The 25141-nt window shown below is 42.6% G+C and overlaps 1 protein-coding gene across 1 annotated transcript in view; it reads left to right on the top strand.

Moving 5' to 3' along the window:
• Window positions 1-24805, top strand: part of LOC141094511 (protocadherin-9-like) — a 1849542-nt gene extending 1824737 nt beyond the window's left edge. The window contains exon 4 of the mRNA XM_073580360.1: window positions 22825-24805. Coding sequence (XP_073436461.1) covers window positions 22825-23198 — 374 coding nt within the window. The 3' untranslated portion in view covers window positions 23199-24805. The remainder of the gene's footprint in view (window positions 1-22824) is intronic.
• The last annotated feature ends 336 nt before the right edge of the window (window positions 24806-25141 follow it).

Genomic DNA, 25141 nt, shown 5'->3' with positions numbered 1-25141 from the left:
GATAGATGAGGGGGATGCTAAGTTGGAGCTGCAGGACAATGAAGCAGCTAGCTGGGTGATGGTTAGAAGGCGGGGTAGAGGGAAGAGCACCAGGGAGGCTAGTCCTGATCTGGCACATGTCAATAAGTTTGCTAAGTTGGCAGATGAGTGGAGTGCTAGTGCAGGAGTAGCACTGCTGCAGCAAGGCATGTCCTCTGAAAGCTGGAGGAGTGTCTGCTCCAGTAAGGGGGAAATAGGAGCGCAGGGCAGGCCAGACAGGTTCTGGTAGTGGGAGACTCAATTATTAGGGGAACAGATAGGGCAATTTGTCACAAAGACAGGGATTGTCGAACGGTGTTGTTACGCGGGGCTTAGGTCAAAGAAGGCTGAAATACCCGGGGCCCCTGCGGAGTCCCTCCAACTAGGGAAAACCCTGTCTGACCCTCAGCTCAGGGTTTTTGCTAACGGTGCAAATGCCTGAGCCTCCAACCTTTCCTTATCTCCTTCTCAGCCCTAAGCTGAACCCTCCACCCTCCACCCAGTGAGTCGTCAAACCACCAAAGCCCACACAGTAAGGACAGACAGGGAGAACTTAAACCGCACTGCGCCGCATACACACAGGACAATACGTAATGTGAACAGGGCAAAACAAAACACAAATATAGGAAGGCGAAAAGGTAACAACGGATCATACGCCACCAGCTACGAATTTCACTCTCCAACACCTCCTCTCCAGACCGGAACCACTTGGCATAAAACTCAAGCTATAATTGGCGACGCCCATAGGCCAGCATGACTATTTCAAGACCGTGGGCGTGACCAAACATCACACCTGATTTCCAGCTAGATTAACCCCAAATAACCTGAGTAAAATCAAGCCGGCGCCACTGAGGCTATAGTGGACGGAGATGGAACTACCGCTGCCTGACGGACGCTGTGGTGTGAATAGCGTCCAACATGACAGTACCCCGTCTTCTACGAGGGACCCCAGGGCCCTCAAGACTCATAGGACCCGGCTTGTCCGAATGACGGCTGTGAAACAAACTTACCAGCCGATCCGCATGTATGTCCGTGGCTGGTACCCAAGACCTCTCCTCCGGACCATACCCCCGCCAGTGTACCAAATACTGAAGAGTACGGCGCAGTACTTGAGAGTCCACCACCTTGGAGACTTCAAACTCTAAATCGCCATCCACCATGACTGGAGGTGGTATCGGCGTCGTGTCCACAGAGCCTACCACCTTTTTCAATAAAGCCCTGTGAAACACGTTGTGTATCTTGTATACCGCAGGAAGTTCCAACCGATAAGCAACCGGGTTAATGATGGCAGCAATCTTAAAAGGGCCAATAAGCCTTGGACCCAATTTCAATGATGGAATTTTGAGTTTTATGTTTTTAGTAGCTAACCACATCCAATCACCCACACACAGGTCCGGACCTGGCACGCGTCTAGCATCAGCCACTCGTTTGTACCTTGCACTCATGCTCAGCAATCGCTGTTTCACACTCCTCCAGACCGATGATAGTTGAACTCCTAGCTGGTCCTCCTCCGGGACGCCCCCAGAGCCACCCTGACGCAAGGTACAAAATTGAGGATGGTGCCCGTAAACACAAAAGAACGGAGACTCTCCCGATGATTCTTGGCGGTGATTATTTAACGCGAACTCGGCCAAGGGAAGGAATGTCGACCACTCCTCTTGGTTGTCAGACACAAAACATCGCAAATACTGCTCAAGATTTTGGTTCATGCGCTCAGTTTGACCATTTGACTGCGGATGAAACGCCGACGAATGAGACAACTTGATCCCCAATCGTGAGCAAAAAGTTTTCCAAAACTTCGCCACAATCTGGGTACCCCATCAGACACTATATCCGACGGAACTCCGTGTAGTCTGACCACCTCCTGCACAAAAACCTGAGCCAACGTCTTCGCGTTGGGCAAGGAAGGCAACGACACAAAATGCGCCATCTTTGAAAATCGATCAACCACCACCAGGATGACCGTGTTCCCCGCCGAGGCAGGCAAGTCCGTGATAAAGTCCATGGAGATTTCTGTCCATGGCCTACTAGGTACCCCCAGAGGCTGTAGAGTGCCAGCAGGATGGGATCTGGGCGACTTGGCCCTGGCGCACGTGATGCAAGCTGCCACGTACGAGACCACGTCCTGCCGGATCTTTGGCCACCAGAAGCGGCGCGATACCAGCTCCAATGTGCCCCTAACCCCTGGATGACTGGCCAGGACAGAGTCGTGGTGTTCCCCCAATACTTTAAGATGAAGATGAAGGGGTACGAATGACTTGTTAGCGGGAAGTCCTGGCGGTACCTCCTCCTGGGCCTCGGCAATCTCCGCCTCTATCTCAGTCATGAGAGCCGAAACCACTACACCTTCCAGGAGGATGGGTACCGGATCTTCCCGAGGTTCTCCCCCCAGAAAACACCTGGACAAGGCATCCTCCTTGGTGTTTTTAGCCCCAGGACGGTAAGTCACCAGAAAGTTAAATCGAGTAAAAAACAATGCCCAGCGAGCCTACCTGTGAGACAAACGCTTGGCCGACTCCAGATAGAGCAGGTTTTTATGGTCGGTGATGACTGTGACCTGGTGGACCGCCCCCTCCAAGAAGTGTCGCCATTCCTCAAAAGCCAATTTGATGGCCAACAACTCCCTGTTGCCGATATCGTAATTCCGTTCGGCAGGCGACAGCTTCTTGGAGAAGTAGGCGCATGGACGCATATTGCTCAAGGACGAGCCCTGTGACAGTACTGCCCCCACTCCCACCTCAGACGCATCGACCTCCACAGTAAAAGGTTTAGATACGTCCGGTTGCACCAGAATGGGGGCTGAAGCAAAACGGTTTTTCAGAAGCTCAAATGCACGCACCGCCACCTCAGACCAGATAGCGAGATTGGTACCTTTTCTCGTCATGTCCGTGAGCGGTTTGGCTATAGTAGAAAAATTCTTAATAAACTTCCTATAATAGTTGGCAAACCCAAGGAACTGCTGGAGCGCTTTTAGATTATCAGGCCATTCCCATCGCAGCACTGCTTGCACCTTCGCGGCATCCATTTTAAACCCTGCGGCGGACACAATATATCCCAAAAAAGGCAACTCCTGAACAAAAAATACGCATTTTTCAAGCTTAGCATAGAGCTTGTTCTCACGGAGCAACTGTAACACCTGCCTGACATGCTCTAAATGAGTGTCCCGGTCGCTCGAATAAATGAGGATATCATCCAGGTACACAATCACAAATTTCCCCAGCACATGAGCGAATACATCATTTATGAAATTTTGGAAAACAGCAGGCGTGGTTGTCAACCCAAATGGCATAACTAGGCTTTCAAAATGACCCTCAGGGGTATTAAATGCCGTCTTCCACTCATCCCCCTGACGGACCCTTATGAGGTTGTACGCCCCCCTGAGGTCAAGTTTGGAAAACCACTTCGCACCAGCCACCTGGTTGAACAAATCAGGGATCAGAGGCATCGGGTAGGGATCACGAACCGTAATCTGGTTTAACTCCCGGAAATCCAGACACGGGCGTAACCCCCCAGCTTTCTTCTTAGTGAAGAAAAACCCTGCTGCTACAGGCGAGGATGAAGGCCGGATGTGCCCTTTACTTAGACTCTCCACGATGTAGTCTTTAAGAGCTTGTCTCTCCGGACCAGAAATACTAAACATCCTAGCCTTTGGCAATTTGGCCCCGGGTTTTAACCTAATCACAAAGTCATAGGTTCGATGTTGAGGTAGTTCTGAGCAACCCCTCTCGGAGAATACGTCCACAAAATTCAGCAATGCCTCCTGAAGGCTGGACTGCACGGCGGACACACATGTGGCCAAGCAATTTTCCAGCCAGAAACCACTCCACTGGACTATGTCCTGGGTTCTCCAGTCAATCACCGGGTTGTGCTTGGACAACCATGGGAAACCCAGGACCATTTGTGCTGTGAGATTATTGAGTACCCTACATGTAACCCACTCAGAATGTAGGACCCCAATGTGGAGTTTAACCTCAGCTACAAACTCAGTAATCTCCCCCTGTGGGAGGGAAGCGGCATTAATGGTAACCACGTGAATAGGATGAGGGAGTTTTTCGATCTTAAAACCGGCCGTGCGTGCAAACTTCTCATCCATTAGATTGGTGGTGGAACCGCTATCCACAAACACCGATATTGGTAGCTCTCTGCCCGCAATAATAACCCTGGCAGGGAGCATACATTGAGATACCATCATGGAGGATATGCATACGCTCAGTTGGGCCTCCTCCATACCCTCTGAGCTTACCAGTTTTCCGCCGGTGCGACTTTCTTAGGTAGCACAGGACAAGCATTTACATAATGATCTCTTTTACCACAGTAAAAACATGCTCCTTGCTTCCTGAACCCAGGAACGCGACGCTTAACATGTGATACCCCAGCGATTTGCATAGGTTCTGTGGGCTCACCTGCAGCAACCACACTTGCACCTCTGCTTTCCCCCAGGGGCAGCGTCTCCTGCGCCCCCTGACGCAAACAGCGATCAATACGAATAACCAAACTCATGGCAGACTCTAATGATGCAGGAGTCTCATACATCAGGAGGGCCTGTTTAACTCTTCCTGAAACCCCATGAATAAACTGACTCCGCAGCACTGGGTCGTTCCACTGTGTGTCTACTGCCCAACGGCGAAATTCTGAACAATAGTCTTCCGCCATACGTTCTCCCTGATGGAGGGCGCGGATTTTAGATTCCGCTAGAGCCAATCTGTCGGGATCATCATAAATGAGCCCGAGTGCTGAAAAAACATTCTCAACCGAATGAAACTTAGCAGAGTCAGCTGGTAAGGAAAACGCCCATGCTTGGGGTCCCCACTCAGTAAGGATAACACCAGACCCACCCGTTGAGCCTCATTACCTGAGGAGACAGGGCGCATGCGAAAGTATAACTTGCAGGCCTCCCGAAAGATGACAAATTTGCTGCGTTCCCCAGCAAATCGTTCAGGCAGCGGAATCTTCGGCTCTGCACCTGCACCTGCAGAAGCCGCTTGCACATTAGCTACAACCAGGCCCTGCTGCTGAACTGCCCCCTTCAACTCGGTGACCTGTAAGGACAGCGCCGCCAACTGGCGGTTTATGGAAGTCATGGAATCCATGGACTACCAAAATATTGTGGGCCGATTATAATGTTAGGCGGGGCTTAGGTCAAAGAAGGCTGAAATACCCGGGGCCCCTGTGGAGTCCCTCCAACTAGGGAAAACCCTGTCTGACCCTCAACTCAGGGTTTTTGCTAATGGTGCAAATGCCTGAGCCTCCAACCTTTCCTTATCTCCTGCTCAGCCCTAAGCTGAACCCTCCACCCTCCACCCAGTGAGTCGTCAAACCACCAAAGCCCACACAGTAATGACAGACAGGGAGAACTTAAACCGCACCACGCCGCATACACACAGGACAATACCGTAATGTGAACAGGGCAAAACAAAACACAAATATAGGAAGGCGAAAAGGTAACAATGGATCATACGCCACCAGCTACGAATTTCTCTCTCCAACACCTCCTCTCCAGACCGGAACCACTTGGCATAAAACACAAGCTATAATTGGCGACGCCCATAGGCCAGCACGACTATTTAAAGACCGTGGGCGTGACCAAACATCCCACCTGATTTCCAGCTAGATTAACCCCCAATAACCTGAGTAAAATCAAGCCGGCGCCACTGAGTCTATAGTGGACGGAGATGGAGCTACCGCTGCCTGCCGGATGCTGTGGTGTGAATAGCGTCCAACATGACAGGTGTGCTGCCTACCTGGCGCTCGAGTCGGACACATCGCTGATCGAGTTGACAGATTACTGGGAGGGGCTGGTGAGGATCCAGCGGTCATGGTGCACATTGGCACAAATGACAAAGTTAGAGGTAAGTGGAAGGTCCTTAAAGATGATTTCAGGGAATTAGGCTGTAAGCTTAAAGCAAGGACCTCCAAGGTGGTATTTTCGGAAATACTTCCTGTACCACGTGCCATGCCAGAGAGGCAACGGGAGATTAGGGAGGTTAATAAGTGGTTCAGGAATTGGTGTAGGAAGGAGGGGTTTGGGTTCCTCCAGAACTGGGCGAACTTCTCAGTTGGCTACAGGTTCTACGCCAGGGATGGGATGCACCTCAATGGGGAGGGTGCAGCTGTGCTGAGCGAGAACATGGCTAGAAGGTTGGAGGAGTGTTTAAACTAGGGACGGGGGGAGGGTATTCCTTTTATAGGAGGGGAAGACAATGCAGATCGAGACCTGGGCACAAATAATGAAATTGGGGGTGGGCGTGGCATGGGGGTGGGGTTAGAACAGTTAATAATTTAAGAAAGAATAGAGGTACAGAGAGATACATAAAGTGCATGTATACTAATGCTAGAAGCCTCGCCAACAAGATGGAGGAATTGGAGTTAATGTTGTTGGAACATAATTATGACATGGTAGGGATATCTGAGACAAGGCTGGATGAGAGCCATGACTGGGTGGTTAATTTACAGGTCTATAGTCTGTTCAGAAATGACCGAACAAATAAACGAGGGGGAGGCGTGTGTTTATATGTAAAATCAACCTTAAAACCCATCCTTCGTGATAATATATATGAATCTAATGAAAGTGTAGAGTCCCTGTGGGTAGAGATAAGGGGAGGGGGGAAAAATAATAAATTACCGATAGGGGTTTGTTATAAGTCTCCAAAAATAATGGAAGCAACAGAGAATATCCTCATCAAGCAAATAGATGAAGCAGCAACTCAAGGAGAAGTCATTATTATGGGGGACTTCAGCTACCCTGAAATACATTGGGGAACTGAAACCTGCAGTTCCAGCAAAGGTAATAGGTTTTTGACAACTATGAGAGACAATTACCTTTCACATCTGGTTCAGGACCCAACAAGAGGGGGGGCACTGCTAAACCTAATATTAACCAACAGGCCAGACTACATATCAAATATAAGAGTTGAGGTCACTTGGGTAATAGTGATCACAAATTAATAAGTTTTCATGTATCCTTTAATAAGATGTGTAGTAGAGGGGTTACAAGGACACTAAACTTCAGGAAGGCAAATTTCCAACAGATGAGAGATGATCTTGGTGCAATTAACTGGGACGATATCCTGAGACATAAAAATACACAAAGAAAATGGGAGACGTTTATTAGCATCCTGAATAAGACCTGTGCACAATATATACCATATGGGAATAAACATGCTAGAAATAGGAGGAAACCACTATGGCTAAATAGAGCTGTAAGGGGTGCAATAAGAGATAAAAATAAAGCATTTAGAGAATTAAAGCAAGTAGGTAGTGATGAGGCATTAACTAAATACAGACAATTAAATAAATTCTGTAAAACGCAAATCAAGACAGCAAAGATTGAGACAGAGAAACTCATTGCCAGAGAAAGTAAAAGTAATCCCAAAATATTCTTTAACTACATAAATAGTAAGAAGCTAAAAAATGATAGTGTTGGCCCCCTTAAAAATAGTCTGGGTGAAATGGTGGATGAGGATGAGGAAAAAGCCAATATGCTAAAAGACTTTTTTTTAACAGTATTTACACAAGAAAATCCCATGACTGATAACATGATCAGGGATAAAAATTCTCCATTAAATGTCACCTGCTTAACACAGCAGGAAGTACGGCGGCTTCTAAAAATCACTAAAATTGACATATCCCCGGGCCCGGATGGGATACACCCCCGAGAACTGCAGGAATTAAGCACAGTCATAGATAGAACATTATTTTTAATCTTTAAAGATTCCATAATAACAGGGTCTGTACCACAGGACTGGCGTATAGCAAATGTGGTGCCAATATTCAAAAAGGGGACAAAATCTGAACTTGGAAATTATAGGCCAGTAAGTTTAACCTCAACTGTGGGTAAAATCCTGGAGGGTTTTCTAAGAGATACTATACTGGTGTATCTGGAGATGAATAACCTTATGACCCAATATCACCATGGGTTTACGAGGAACCGTTCCTGTCAGTCTAATCTGATAAGCTTTTATGAAGAGGTAAGTTCAGGACTGGACCAAGGAAATGCAGTGGACGTGGTGTACATGGACTTTTCAAAAGCTTTTGATACGGTGCCACACAAAAGGTTGGTACATAAAATGAGAGCAATGGGGATAGGGGAAAATATGTGTAGGTGGGTTAAGAGCTGGCTCAGGGATTGAAAACAAAGGGTGGTTATTAATGGAGCACACTCGGACTGGGTCATGGTTAGCAGTGGGGTACCACAGGGGTCAGTTTTGGGCCCGCTTCTTTTTAACATATTTATTAATGACCTTGTAGGGGCATAGAGAGTAGAATTTCAATATTTGCAGATGACACTAAACTCTGCAGGGTAATCAATACAGAGGAGGACAATTTTATATTACAGGAGGATTTATGTAAACTAGAAGCTTGGGTGGAAAAATGGCAAATGAGCTTTAATGGGGATAAATGTAAGGTCATGCACATGGGTAGAATGAATAAGATGTATAATTATGTGCTTAATTGTAAAACACTGGGCAAAACTGTCACTGAAAAAGACCTGGGTGTATGGGTGGACAACAAACTCACATTTAGTGGCCAGTGTCAGGCAGCTGCTGCAAAGGCAAATAAAATAATGGGATGCATTAAAAAAGGCATAGATGCTCATGAGGAGAACATAATTTTACCTCTATATAAGTCACTAGTGCGACCACACTTAGAATACTGTGTACAGTTCTGGTCTCCGGTGTATAAGAAAGACATAGCTGAACTGGAGCGGGTGCAGAGAAGAGCGACCAAGGTTATTAGGGAACTAGGGGGCCTGCAATACCAAGACAGGTTATTACACTTGGGGTTATTTAGTTTGGAAAATCGAAGGCTTAGGGATGATCTTATTGCAATGTATAAATATATGCGGGGACAATACAAAGACCTTTCTAATGATCTTTTTACTCTTAGACCTGTGACGGGGACAAGGGGGCATCCTCTACGTCTGGAGGAAAGAAGGTTTAAGCATACTCACAGAAGCTGATTCTTTACTGTAAGAGCAGTGAGACTATGGAACTCTCTGCCATATGATGTTGTAATGAGTGATTCCCTACTAAAATTTAAGAAGGGACTGGATGCCTTTCTTGAAAAGTATAATATTACAGGGTATATACACTAGTTTCCTTAATATTGCGTTGATCAAGGGAGCTAGTCTGATTGCCGTATGTGGAGTCGGGAAGGAATTTTTTTTCCCCAATGTGAAGCTTACTGTTTGCCACATGGGTTTTTTTTGCCTTCCTTTGGATCAACATGTTAGGGCAAGTTAGGATAGGATATGGGTTGAACTAGATGGACTTAAAGTCTTCCTTCAACCTTAATAACTATGTTATTATGTTACTATGTAAATAACTATATAATACAATTATTTAAATTAATGAATACTGTTTCTTGTTGACATCTTCAATCTATCATTGTTATTTTCTTGCTTTGAATAAACTTAATACAACTCACAAACCCTATTGAAGAAATTAGGGTTAGGGTGATCAATGAGTGGAGCAGGCTGCCATGGGAGTTGGTGAGTTCTCCTTCAGTGGAAGTCTTTAAACAGAGGCTGGACAGACATCTGTCTGGGATGATTTAGTGAATCCTGCTTTGAGCAGAGCATTGGACCAGATGACCCAGGAGGTCCCTTCCAACTCTACGATTCTATGATTCTATGAAATCAACATATAATATTTGAATTTCCTTTAAAATAATGAGTACAGAAAGCAAGTGTAAAGTTTTGTTGCAATCTTCCCAACAAAGTAGAAGCAGATTACTTTTCTAAGAGTAGTAGTGAGTTAACAATTTAATTACGCCTTTTTGTCAACTAGGAAGGTGCAGGATATTTGTTAAAATTAAAACCCAAACACTGCACTAGCGACATGAATTCTGTTCCTATATTAATTTATAAGGTTGTGGCATACTTTTTTAAAGCCCTATTTTGTTAACACTACCTGATCCTAACATGCCTGTAATATAAATATTTATTTCCCCTTTGTATGTTTTATTTTGGCTAGTGTATGAAAAATTTGACTGTATGTCTGTGGTATTAGCAATATCACAGCTTGCTGTTTAACGCCTTAATGACAGAGCCAGTTTGGTACTTAATTACCAAGCCAATTATTATAATTCTGACCACTGTCACTTTATGAGGTTATAGTTCTAGAATGCTTCAATGGATCCCACTGATTCTGAAACTGCTGCTTCATGATATATTGTACTTCTTGTTAGCAGTAAAATTTGTTCGATATAACTTGCATTTATTTATGAAAAAAGCTGAAATTTGGGAAAAATTTGAAAATTTTGCAATTTTAAAACTTTTAATTTTTGTACGCTTAAATCAGAGAGTAGTGTCAGACAAAATAGTTAATAAATAACATTTCCCACATGTCAACTTTACATCAGCACAATTTTGGAAACATATTTTTTGTTAGGATGTTTTAAGGGTTAAAAGTTGACCAGCAACTTCTCATTTTTTCAACAAAAAACATTTTTTAGCGACCACCTCATATTTGAAGTGAGTTTGAAGGGTCAATATAACAGAAAATACCCAAAAGTGACGCCATTCTAAAATCTGCACCCCTAAAGGTGCGCGAAACCACATTCAAGAAGTTTATTAACCCTTCAGGTTCTTCATGAGAACTTAAGCAATGTAGAAGGAAAAAATGAACATTTTACTTTTCCAAAATAAATTTACTTTGGAACCAATTTTTTTCATTTTCACAAGGTATCAGGAGAAAATAGACCACCAAATTTGTTGTCCAATTTCTCCTGAGTATGCTGGTACCCCATATGTGGGGGAAAGCCACTGTTTGGATGCATGGCAGGGCTCAGAAGGGAAGGAGCACCGTTTCACTTTTTGAATGCAAAATTAGCTGGAATAAATGGTGGTGCCATGTTGCATTTGGAGACCCCCTGATGTATCTAGACAGTGAAACCCCCATTCTAACTCCAACCCTAACCAAACACACCCCTAACCCTAATATCAACCCTAACCATAACGCTAGCCACAACCCTAACCCCAGCATACCCTAACCGTAATTTGAACCATAACCCTAACCCTAGCCCAACCCTAACTTTATCCCAACCCTCACTTTAGCCTAACCCTAACACTAGCCCCAACCCTAAGCCTAGCCCAACCCAAACCTTAGCCCAACCCTAACTCTAATTTAAACCCAACCCTATCTTTAGCATAACCCTAACTTTAGTATAATCCTAACTATAGCCCAACCTTAACTTTAGCCCAACTCTAACCCTAATGGAAAAAATGGAAATAAATCCTTTTTTTATTTTATTATTTTTACCTAACTGAGAAGGCGATAAAAGGGGATCTGGTTTACTATTTTTTTCTTTTGATTACTGTGATCACTTTGACCAAATGAACCAATAGAAAAAATCTATTCTTTCCGTGTGCCGGCTGGCAGATCTCAGCGGGTGCACTGCTCATGCGCCTGCCATTTTCTTCCTGGAAGAAGACACTGGCGAAAGGGGGACTTCACGGGGGATGCAGAGATTCCAGAGTTACTGGGAGGGAATTGAGGGACCCCATTTCCCTCTCCTCTGATGTGCAATCACATCAGAGGAGAGAAAAATTAAATGGGAAATCAGACTGTTTTTGCGGTCGCCGTTATTCTGTTAATAAACGCGACCACAACACTTGGTCAGTGAAACAGACCTGAATCATGTTCTCTGGGGTCTCAGCTATCCCCGGTAGCCGAGACCACAGAGAAATTCTGACCATACACCAATCCTCAATAAAGTATAAAAAGATTAAAGCAGCACTCCTTTTTTAGAAAAAAATATGGTTATTTAATAGTCCATGGGGGATTCAACGGCGTTTCAGCTTAAAGAGCCTTTCTCAAGCCTGACTGCATAATTTTGTAAAGGTAATTAATACTTTTATAAGATTTTTTTGCTTTTAAATAATTTGTCATTTATTTTTCTGTCAATAGGACAATGGATCAAATGTGAAATCAGGTGTAAATAAACTAATGTCAGTTTATCAATCAGTTTAGATTAATGCAAACCTAGTGACAAACTCATAATGACAAGCTGACAATTTTGGGTATTAGCTTTAAGAAAACCATAGAAATTAAATTTCGCCAATGCAATAAACGTTGATTCAAAAATAGAGTGCTTGGATAGAAGAATCAGGTTTAACATTGTAATGCTACAACAGAGCTGAGTAGGGTCTCTGTAAAAGCAGTATCAATTATTTGCGGTAGGTCCCTATTTTGAAAAGACTTTGATGACTGTCATACATATAACTTATAAATGTGTATTATGGTGAAGGAGAACTGTAAGTCACAAACTTGTCAAGCTGTTAATATCAAAGGGGTTGTTCAGTTTAAAATTGCAAGTCTGCAGTCATTCCATGTGAATGCAGACTTGTGAATCCTTAGATTGAGTGAACAGTGTGCTGTGAGGATTCTCCCTTGTCTGCAGTGGGGATGGCAGGCAAGTATATCATATGCACACTCCCAGCCACAATCCGGCTAGATTTAACAAGGTCGGAAACAGACTATTTCGATTGTGGCACGGAGTAGGCATACTGCAAACTTGAGATCACATGACCATCATTCCCAGTGCTGACACTGGAGAAGGAGAATCCTCATAGTGCGCAGTTTGCACAATATTTTGATTCACAAGTCTGCAGTAATTTCAGACTTGTAATTTTAGTCTGGACAACCCCTTTAAATTGAGCTTATTTCATTTATGATTTTGCATTATTCTTTTGCACTTTATGTTACTCTCTGCTATTGCATATTATACAGTAGACAAGCCACTGCATTATTAGAGAAATATGATGATGTGGTGTTTTTACAGCCTTCACATGGACTACTGTAGTGGTTATGAGTAGTGCTTAATCAAGTTAATGTAGGTATTTAGGAATTAGGCCGGGATCACACATGCGAGGAATACGGCTGAATCTTGCATGTTAATACCCGGCACTGCCGCTGACACTCGGATCGGAGCATGCGGCCGCATAGAAATACATGGAGCAGCACGCTCCTCTCCTGAGTGCCGGCGGCAGTGCTGTATTCCTCGCATGTGTGAACCTGGCCATAAAGTCTATCTGTTGTCCATGAGACTGAGACAGAGTGGAAAACAGATGTTACTTAGGGACTGGTTTCACTTTATCCCGTGTCAATTGCGGAGGGCTTCACCAGATTACAAAGAGAAGATGGCCATTGTGACTGTCTCAGACATAAGAGACCAGGTTCCCATACAGGAAAAGAAAGAGATCATCTTCATGGTGCACCGTAAGAGAAGTTAGGAGCTAAAAAAGGAAAATAATGGATGGTGTATGAAGCTGATAAGTTTCTAGCATAAGACTTCTTGCTGGGCAGCCAGTGTATGAGACTACAAAGGGTTCTGTGACATCAGCTCTACCCTTTCTTGCAACTGTTAACACCCGACAAAAGTTTTGTGCACTCAGCCATATTTTTTCTCAAATAATTCTTTTAAAGGTGCTTAAAGATTTTACTCATTATATATAATGCAACAGGTAATTTCAATTTTCATATTATTAGACTACATTTGACTTAGCTAAACCTTCTTTTACAGCTTAACTAGAAATTAATTCCACATATCTTTCTCTTTGGTAGCACTTGATATTTAAATTTACTGCTTCTCACTGTAATCCATATTATCCTGTCAGCAAGTAATGTAGACCCAAAGTCATACTGTCCTTGCATTGATGATACCTGTCTTTTGATTTGATTGTCCTCACAATATTACTAATAAATACTGCAGCTTTTACAGTTTTATATATGGATTCAATGTAGAAATAAATAGTTGATATTTAACTTACATATATCCATTCATTTAAATGCAGCTATGATATTAATGGAATACATTTATGGCCAGAAATAAGAAATATTGAATGACTAGGAGACTCACCAGTCCTGCCACCACAGCTCTCCTTCCAGTTTTATGATCTTTTCCTCCAGTTTTTGGATCTTCCAGCACTGATTAGGCCTCATATCATGATCACATGAGGCAACATATTACATTGACATCAATGAGATACATATTGATCCAAGTGATGACAAGAGGCCTAATCAGTTCTAGTTACTGTAAGTTAGAGGTGCATCTAAAATACTATTTTGTACATCCCTAATCAGTATCTAAAGAAAATGGAGTCTCTAGAAATAAAAGTGCTTCTGAATATCAATAATAATATTAAACAAAATCTATATGGTATCCCTTTCACTCAGGTGCACTGAGCATGGACATATTTTTGATTGATTAGATGCTACAGGTTGAATTATTCATATTTTCTCAGAAAATATATTATTCTTTTATTATGGTTCATTGACATTTTTTGCACGCATTGCAAGAAATACAGTAATTAAAAATATTAGCAATAAATTCCTGCATTTTTACAAACAGGAGCAAGCGCTATAGGCCTAGAAAATACAGATGTGGTTATCAAAGACAGATTGCAGTAAGTAATTGATTAACATAAATAACTGCAAGGTGACACATTCTCTTTAATGTTACACCCTACAATTCACAGTTTAATGTCCTGAAGCAGATTGCTGAATCTCAGATTATCTGTCAGGCACTTATGCTTCCTCATCTTGAGTATGCATTCACAGATGCAGTTTAAAAGCATGTTTTCAATGTAAGTTGTGTAGCCCATTTCCATGTGTGAATCATCTATAGGATGAAACATTGTAGGAAAGATTATACTTCTCTAGAATCAATTACCATTTTTTTTCTAGACTCAGTACTGAAACTATTTTAGTATAGGGTCTCATCTGTATGAAGTTGATCAGTGTGTTTCACACAATTCTGATTAGAACTTGTCCTAGGAACCTTAAATTTATAAACTGAGGAAGAGGTCTTGAACTCTAATGCCATCCAGGGCTGGTACAAGGTATTTTGGCAGATGAAACCAATGGCCCCTCCCCCCCTTCCAATGAAACATCAGTCCCACAAGTAAAGGGAATGGGTCAAAGACTAAGTTAAAGGAACCCTTAACATACCTCCTCTCCACCTCCAATGAATCAGGTATTGTTAGGCGTTGGGTTACGGTCGCTGCACAGCAGGAATTCTGAGCCTTGCCACCTTCGGTCTCCCATTCCTCTCCAGCAGCAGTGGAACCTGCTCAGCAGACTTCATGATCCCGGCGTTCAGCCCACACCAGCATTGTGGGTTCAGTTGCTACTGTCACCTCTGGTTCAGTTATGGCAATGCAGCCTGGCCAGCAGCAAAAGACTACAGAGGCTAAGTCTTTCCTTCGGCCCACTGAGCATGCTCATGAGACGATCTCCCATTGGGGATCGGGAGTCACATGCTCAGGTCCTTCTCCTGTTCCGATTGGTCCATCAGGAAGGTCCCGGAAGCGCATGGCTATAAAAGGTTCGCATGGCCGCTCGGCCATGCGCTAGTATAGACTCTAGTTGCTATATGTGTGGATGATGATGCATGCATGTACCTCGTGAATGACTCATTAAAATTCCCCTCCCTTTGATATTACATACGTGGTTAGGGAATTAGTTGCAGAGTCAGCATTAGCCAGTGGCTAGCCATAGGCCACAAGTGCTCGTCCCTTCCCAGCACTAGCGTCCGATGGTGTCGCCTGCCATAGGGCACCATCGTACCACGGCAGGCACTATCGCTTTGCGGCAGTCAGTTTCTGTTAATGGCATTCACAGCTGCGATGCCACACGCTCAGTAGGTCTAGAGGGACGCTGGTCCTATGTCCTGGGGCCAGAGTCCTGTGACCATATACCGAGCGGTCTTCTCCCCGAGCGCTGTGAGTGTAAAAAGGCTCAGCATTTGTGTATTAGCGTTAGTGCAGCTCTGTGAGGTAACAGAGTTCACCCAGCGCACACTGGGTGACATTTAACCCGCATGTGTTATACCGCCATATTGAGCGTCCACCATTACTTAGCAGCAGCATACCAACTCTGCACGGTGGACCCCAGGCAGCGAACGCACCTACTATTATTGTATAATTTGGTGCATTCCGCCAGCCCTAGCAGGTATAAAGCTCTAACGACCACTTCTATTACAATTGTTATCTTTTTCACCAAAAAAATACCAGCAAAAGTTAAAAAAAAGTGATGTGCTTTGGGGTTGAGGCTAAATATGAAGTATGTTTTCAATGTTAGATATAGAATTATTCAGTGTTCGGGAACCACTTACACAATACTAGGAACAAATAGCAATATTCAACATACAGTGTATCTTATATGTAAGATAGGACAGTCTTGGAAACTGTTATAACAACTATAATTGAGGCCATTTAGTTTCAATTAAGATTTCCAGCATTTGGCGGATATCCTATTGTAAAATAAACAAAGCCCATTGTAAATAAAGGGATTCGAATGATGGTTTTCATGTCCACCATGTGACAAATACATTTTGCAACAAAAAATGAGTCTTTCATCGTATATGGCCTCCTTATTGTCCACCTTAATGATTTATAACCTCCCGACTGTCTGCCATTATCAGCGAAAAACATTACACTGTCTTTCCTTATCAGATATAACTGCCACACCATCTGCCCTTATGAACCACAACCTATACCATGGTTGACCACTCTCCATTGTTTTCCCTTGCACTCTCTATATCTCTGCACTGTCAACAATCTATGCTAACCTCTCTCCATACTGTGCCCCTATTTTACGCTGCCTTCTCTCCATATCTTTTCTGCGCTACCTTTTCACACTATGCCCTCATACTGCCCACCACTTTGTCCTACCCAAACTCTACTTTCTTCTAGCACTGTTCTCCTACAGAATATGATGAACACCACAGCTGCCATACAATATGATATCCACAACAGTTTCCCCAATTTACACTATGATGTTCAACACAGCCCCAGTATAGGGTATATCCTCAACAGCTCCCTATTCAGTATGGTCACCACAGCCCCCAATACAGTATGATGTCTCCACAGCTCCAGTATAATGTTCCCCACAGCCCCCTATACAATATAATGCTCCCCACATACTCTTTATAGTATGATGTCCTCACAGTCCATTTATATGTCCCACAGCTCTGCCTCTCAGTGCAATGTTTCCCACATTCTCCCACATAATGATCTATCCCACAGCCCCTCTTGTTATGTCCCCGCAGCTAGCTCCTTTTATGTCCCAACAGCCAGCTCTTCATATGTCCTCACAGCCAGCCTCTTATATGTTCCCACTGCAAGCCCCATGTATGTCTCCACATCAGCCCCTCATAATGTCCCAATGGTCAGCTCATTGTATGTCTCCACAGTCAGCCCCACATACGTCTCCACAGCTTGCCCTCATACGCTCCCACAGTCAGCCTCTCATAAGTACCCACAATCAGCCCCATGTATGTCACCAAAGCCAGCCCCTCATAATGTCAAAATGATCAGCCCATTGTTTGTCCCCACAGTGATCCCCACATATGTCCCCACAGTCAAACCCACATATGTCCCCAGAACAAGCCCCTTGTATGTCCCCACAGTAAGAAATATTCATGTCCCCACAGCAAGACCCTCATATGTCCCCACAGTCAGCCCTTGATATCACCCACAGCCAGCCCTTCATATGACTTAACATTTAGCCCATGTATGTCACAACAGCCAGCCCCTAATAATGTCCCTAAAGACAGCTCAAAGTATATCCCCACATTTAGCCACACATCCAGCCTCTCACATGTCTCCGCAGTCATCCCCTTATATGTCCCCACAGTCAGCCCCACAGTCAACCCCTCAAATGTCCCCACAGCCAGTCCCTCTTATGTTTCCACAGCCAGCCCCACATCCAGCCCCTTGCATGTCCCAACAGTCAATCCCACAGCCAGCCCCTTGTATATCCCCACAGTCAGTCCCTTGCATGTCACCACAGCCAGCTCTTCGTATATCCCCACAGAAAGTCCCACATCCAGCCCTTCATAATGTCCCCACAGTCAGTTGCTTGTATGTCCCCACAATAAGTCTTTCATACAGTAGCGAAAATAAGTATTTGATACACTGCCAATTTTGCAAGCTTTCCCACCTACAAAGAATGGAGAGGTCTGTTATTTTTCATTTTAGGTACATTTCAACTCTTCAGTCTTGTACATTAGTGGACACTGAATGGTGCAATCATGTCACTGTATGGTGATGTTCGACATCCCCTGCATGAACCGTCTCCAACAGGGCGCAGGCTGGAAGTGGCCTGTATTCTGCTGGAGTCCCCAGAGGAGTAAGGAGCTTATGACAGCTCCTCTGCTCTCATCCTGGAGGCGCTGACATCAATTGCATTCACATTTGACAGACACGAATACAATTTATTTCAGGGAGCGTGCGATGGCCAGGGTGCTGTGACTGAATGCTAGCGCCAAGAGAAAGGTGCCAGGCATCTTCTAGCATTCAGCTATGTCACTTTTTTTCCCAACCCTGCCTATCCATCATCTCGGCCCTGATGCCAACTATTGGAAGTAGCAATTCTAGAGGTGTATATCTACCCTTTAATGAGCCTTGTCATTTGACTTAGGATAAAAATCAAACCAGGATCTCAATTTGATGACACTGTGCTTCAGGAAGTTTCCACTCGTCAGTGCAAAGTATGAGATCTGATTTGGCTAGATGAGAACCTTATGACTGGGATCAAAGGAGTAACGTTTCCAGGCATGTCACTTTCCACAAGCTGATTTGCAGTCATGGAATTTGATACACATTTGATATCGTATTGAAAACAACCATACCCTCATAAAGGATACCAGGAATGTATATAAATTATATCAAAATTAAATTTATTAATCAACACACAAATACATATAAAATATTATGGATGCTAGTTAGTCAAATCAGAAAAAACGGACAGGAACTGGCACATGTATACAAGCAAAATTACCGCTGTATAGCTTAGTGGTCCAAACACATTCAAATATCAGCAGGTAATCCCATTCCTTGTAACAGCTAAAAAGTGCACAAAACCATATAGTTAAATATATAACTTCCCTCCAAAAATTACTTTAAACAGCCATGCTTGTAATAGGGCAACATGTTAATATAATAATAGTACTACACATAAAAGGTGATAAAAATTCATCCTGGATAAAACTAAAATGAAAAGCTGCCTGGTAGGTAGGGTGTCTATGTGCAACTACTGGTAAAGTGTACAAAGTGCTAACAATGAGATATTAAATCTCCCCTCAGGGATTTAACCTTTATGCCTGCAAATCTCAATGGACCATCATAACGTGCATAACATATTCTATTACCTGTATGCTGTGTGTCAAAGTCTTCCACGTCTCCTCCTGATGCGCTTTTCAGTGTTCCTTCTTCATATGCCCCTTTTGAAGAAGGAACGCCGAAACGCGCATCAGGGGGAGACGTTGCAGGCTTTGACACAGCATACAGATAATAGAATATGTTATGCACGTTATGCTGGTCCATTGAGATTTGCAGGCATAAAGGTTAAATCCTTGAGGGGAGATTTAATATCTCATTTTTGGCACTTTGAACACATTACCAGTAGTTGCACATAGACACCCTACCTACCAGGGAGCTTTTCATTTTAGTCTTGTCAAGGATGAATTTTTATTACCTGTTATGTGTTATACTATGATTATATTAACATGTTGCCCTATTACAAGCATGGCTGTTTAAAGCAAATTTTGGAGGGAAGCTTTATATTTAACTATATGGTTTTGTGCACTTTTTAGCTGTTACTAGGGATTGGATTACCTGCTGATATTTGAATGTGTATGGACCACTAAGTGATATAATTTTGCTTGTATACATGTGCCAATTCCTGCCCATTTTTTCTGGTTTGTCTAACTAGCATCCATAATATTTGATACGTATTTGTGTGTTGATTAATAAATGTAATTTTGATACAATTTATATACATTCCTGGTATCCTTTATGAGGGTATGGTTGTTTTCAATTGTATGCGGTGGTGAAGTTAAGGACTAAAATGTTTAAATTTGACATCGGATGTGTATTTTTTTTACAATTTTGAAATAGTAATATCTCTTCAGCCTCTTAAGGCTGAGTTCAGATGCACTGTGAAATATGCCCCTATGTATCAGGCCTATCTCAGGTTCACCAAATAGGGTTTTCAAAAACTAGTTTGGCTGTTAACGGTTTCTTGATTTGACATGCACCATATATACTCGTGTATAAGCTGAGTTTTTCAGCACTTTTTTTGTGCTGAAAATACCCCCTTTGGCTTATACATGAGTCAGTTGTCCCAGAAAGCCGGCAGAGGAGGGGGAGCGGTGGAGCAGCAGGTGACAGAGGCAGGAGCCAGAAATATTCATTTCTCTTATAGCGTGCACAGTGACAGCTGCAACCGCAGCTGCCGGCTTCCAGAAGACATCATACTCACCATCCAGTGTGCCCTGCATCTTGCTGGTCCCAGCGCCCTCGCTGCATCTCATTCGTGCTGGCTTCTGGCAGCTCTTCCTGTGCACCACTCATTAAGGTAATGAATGTGCCCGTGTCTCCACTCCAATAGGCATGGAGGGAATATTCATTATCTTAATGGGCGGTGCCACGTGATCGCTCAGTGCACGAAGAGCTGCTGAAATCTGGAATGAGGTGCTGTGAGGGCATGCTGGAGAGTGAGTAATAATAATAATAATAATAATAAATTTTATTTCAATAGCGCTGACATATTCCGCAGCACTTTACATTTCAGAGGGGACTTGTACAGACAATATACATTACAGCATAACAATAATCACATACATCATAACAGATACCAAGAGGAATGAGGGCCCTGCTCGCAAGCTTACAATCTATGAGGAAAAAAGGGGAGACACGAAAGGTGGGTGGTAACAGTTGCCCTGATTGTATGGACCAGCCATAATGTTAAGTGTGTTACAGTACGGATGCAGAGGGCTAATGGATGCATAAAGCATGTGGGAACATGATGCGGGGAACCTGGTTGTGGTAAAAAACATTTGGCTGTGCCACACAGGGATAGATTAGGTTAATATGTTGAGGCGATAGGCCAGTCTGAATAAATGCGTTTTCAGGGCACGCTTAAAATTGTGGGGATTGGGGACTAATCATATTGACCTGGGAAGTTCATTCCAAAGAATTGGCACAGCATGTGTATAGTCTTGAAGACGGGAGTGGGATGTTCTGATTATTGAGGATGCTAACCTCAGGTCATCAGCAGAACGGAGGGCGTGGGTAGGATGGTATACTGAAACAAGGGAAGAGATGTAGGGTGGTGCTGAGCCATGGAGGGCTCTGTGGGTGAGGGTAATAAGTTTGTACTGGATTCTGGAGTGGATGGGTAGCCAGTGTAATGACTGGCAATAGGTAGAGGCATCGGTGTAATGATTGGCGAGGAATATGATCCTGGCAGCTGCATTCAAGACAGATTGGGGGGGAGAGTTTGGTAAGAGGGAGACCGATTAGAAGGGAGTTACAATAGTTGAGACGAGAATGAATAAGAGAAACAGTAAGAGTTTTTGCAGAGTCAAAAGTAAGAAAATGTCGAATTCTAGAAATGTTTTTGAGGTGCAGATAACAAGAGCGAGCCAGTGATCGGATGTGGGGGACAAAGGAAAGCTCAGAGTCAAGTATGACCCCAAGACAGCGGGCATGTTGCTGGGGAGTAATAGTAGAGCCACACATGGAAATGGCAATGTCGGGTATAGGTACATTAGTAGCGGGAGGAAACACAAGGAGTTCAGTCTTTGACAGGTTCAGTTTCAGATATAGTGAGGACATGATGTTAGACACAGCGTTTAGACAGTCGCTGGTGTTTTCTAGAAAGGCAGGCGCGATGTCAGGAGAAGAAACGTATAATTGGGTGTCGTCAGCATAGAGATGGTACTGGAAACCAAATCTACTGATTGTTTGACCAATAGGGTGCAGTATACAAAGAGAAGAGGAGGGGGCCTAGGACTGATCCTTGAGGAACCCCAACAGTAAGGGGAAGATGAGATTAGGAGGAGCCAGCAAAAGATACAGTGAAGGAGCGGTCAGAGAGATAGGAGGAGAACCAGGAGAGAATGGTGTCCTTGAGGCCAATGGAACGGAGCATGTGAGGAGGAGCTGATGATCCACAGTGTCGAATGCTGCAGAGAGATCAAAGAGAATTAGCATAGAGTAATGACCATTTGATTTAGCTGTTAGTAGATGATTAGAGACTTTAGTAAGGGCAGTTTCAGTAGAATGTAAAGAGTGGAAACCGGATTGGAGAGGGTCGAGAAGAGAGTTTTCTGAGAGTAGGATGTTTTTTTTTTGTAATAGGAAGCATGCATACAAGGAAGGAAGGGGAGGAGCCAAGCATACCAGGACAGCGAAGGGGAGCCACGCATACCAAGACAGTGATGGGGTAGCCACACCTACCAGGACAGACAGGGGAGCCACGCATATCAAGACAGGATTGGGGGAGCTACGCACACCAGGACAGCGAAGGGGGAACCAAGCATACAAGGACAGGGATGAGGGGACAATGCATACCCGGCTTATACTCGAGTCAATAAGCTTACCCAGTTTTCCATTTCAAAATTAGGTTCCTCGGCTTATACTTGGATCGTCTTATACTAAAGTACATACTGTAACCTATCTTTTTTGAGGGAATACAGATTAAAAAATATATTATTGAAATTAAGGTTTGTTTGTGTTTTATTTGTAATACTAATTGTGAACTTGGTATGTTTTTATTAAGACATTGCACAATAAATATTTATTTTTCCATATTGTATAGTGAGCGGATGGTTTCTTTTAATATCAGGCAACATAAACATAAACTAAAATTTCTCATGTCAGCAATTTAAAAGGTAAAAACTGCTTTACCTAATCCTAATGTGTTAAGCAGAAATTGAATTTGATTACATTTACATTTAATATGTTTATAAACTAAGCTTGCATACATAATGTTCATGTTTTTGCTTTTCACGCAGATGGACCTCTTGGACCTAGAGGATTAGCAGAAGCTACGGAAATGTGTACCCAAGAATGCCTGGTTTTGGGCCACTCTGATAACTGCTGGATGCCACCCAGCCTGGGTCCCTACCAGCAACCAAAATCACCTCTTTCCACGTTTGCACCTCAAAAAGATTGGCTGAAAAAGGACAAATTGGTTAATGGACATACATTGACAAAAACATGGAAAGAAGATAGCAACCAAAACCAATTCAATGACCGAAATCAATATGGCGCTACTGATGGACAATTCACAAGTGGAAATCATATGAGTGACATTCCTTTGGCAAATTTAAAGTCCTACAAGCAAGTCTCAGGTGCTCTGGATAGCCCAAAGGAGCAGCAACTATAAACTTGTATTTTTGGACCAGTGACATTAGCCAAAATAGGTTTGCTATAATTGTGTGATCAGAGCTTCAAGTACTGAGTAGACCTCTAGAACTATGCGACATATAATAAAAATATGCATACTTTTGTGTGGACACCATTGATAATATGGTGTTTGAATATATGTGAATAAATGTATTTCTAGATTTGTGATTATTTTCGTGAATGAAGTTGAAAACTCTGATATTTTTTTTTTCTTTTTTTTCCAAGATTTAATTTACCTGTGACTGCTGCTATAGACTGCAGGAGACATCTTGCTGTAATGGTGTAGGGAAATGGAAAAAAGACCGAACTGAGGGTGGATTGTTGTAGTTGAGAAGCATATCAAATTAGATGAATTGTGCTCTTGTCGATATGTGCTGGAACAGTTATACTTGACATCCACTTCAAAACAAACCAGCTAAATCTTTAAAGATGAAACCTATTGTGCTATTAATAATGTAAGTGGACACTTGTATGTCATTCAGTGTTCAAGTACCTGTAAATAGAAGCAAGTTACTACTAACAATCTTGTGTACTTATAAAGTTCACTTATATACTGTAGCAAAATTTTGTGTCGGTTGCATTCTGCAGTATTTTCTTTTTTACGTTCCTCTTCAAGTGTTGAGTGTTTCAGTGTTTTATGTCTAACATATAATAACTTAAAACACTTGTGTTAAAATATAGATGATCATGTTTTAGTGCGGTAGGGATGTATGAAGGCCAATTAGCAATTAAATTGTTCTGAAGAGGAGTTACAGTAACTTGGCAATACATTAATATGTCCTTCAAGTTAAGCATTTATACATAATGTCAATTGGAAAAGTATGGAAATTCTTTTTATTAAATGCAATTGGAAACAAGACATATAATACCCTGCAATAAAATAATCTTATAGTCCTAATGTTGTTGATCTAGTTTTGAAAACAGTTTTATTGCTAACATGGCACCCTTTGTTGTTAGTGTGCTGTAATAACACAAGTGTTTTTTCTTAGATCATTAGCCACAAAATATTCAATGTGTTGTGATTCCATAGTATAACAGGGCATTTTCCTAGTAGGCCAATTGGCAGAAAAGGTTAGGTATCAATTTATGTTGTTAAATAATGTTTGTTAACTTCATTGGCCAATTCCTGGCAGGAAAAAAAAATCATATCACTGTTTAGCCAAAAGTGAATTCTGATGTTCATAGAATCTCAGTTGCACGTAGACATAAATCGGAAGATTTTATCAAAGTTTTAGTTAAGGCATGACAGACAATTTAAACAAATAAATAGCATGCAAAAAAAATCCTTACTGAAAAGAAAATATCTTATGCCACAATTAAACATTTATGAAGAGTTTGTTAAATGGATGGTTCTTTTTTTTTTTCTAAGAAATATATTTTGTGTATAGAAGTTCACAATTTTATCCACAATTTAGGCGTGAAAAGGGGAAAGGGTGCATTGCTTTTTTGCAGTAATTTGTCAGTTTGTGAGGGGTGTTTGATGATTATGACAGAATATGTATCTAACCAGTTATCCTTGTTACTGCTTTTGCCAGTTCAACGTTATTTACAGTTATTTAGCTCTTGCAATAAATGTTTTAAAACCAACGTCTGTGTTTAGTCATTCTGGGGCTGATGGTTGAATTGTTTTGATTTTATACTTAAAATGATGTTCCAATATCAGGATCCTATCCCAATATGTAATAGGTGTAATAATAACAATATTAACAAATACTTCCAATTAGAAATGTTGTGTCGTTCTTCCAAATCGCTTGGTTGCTTACCCTATGGGCAGGGCATTTTAGTAGCTAAGATATCCATGGTTACAGAAACTAACAGCTGTCACCATATGAGTGTTTTTAACTAAGGATACCTAAGCCACAATAATGCCCTGCACATGGGAAATGCTACATAGCTTACCAATAGAACTATAATAAATTTCCA

The sequence above is a fragment of the Dendrobates tinctorius genome, unplaced genomic scaffold (assembly GCF_039654945.1).
Source record: "Dendrobates tinctorius isolate UK_male_01 unplaced genomic scaffold, ASM3965494v1 ptg000064l, whole genome shotgun sequence".
Classification (NCBI taxonomy): Eukaryota; Metazoa; Chordata; class Amphibia; order Anura; family Dendrobatidae; genus Dendrobates; species Dendrobates tinctorius.
This window is presented reverse-complemented; position numbering and strand designations above follow the sequence as displayed.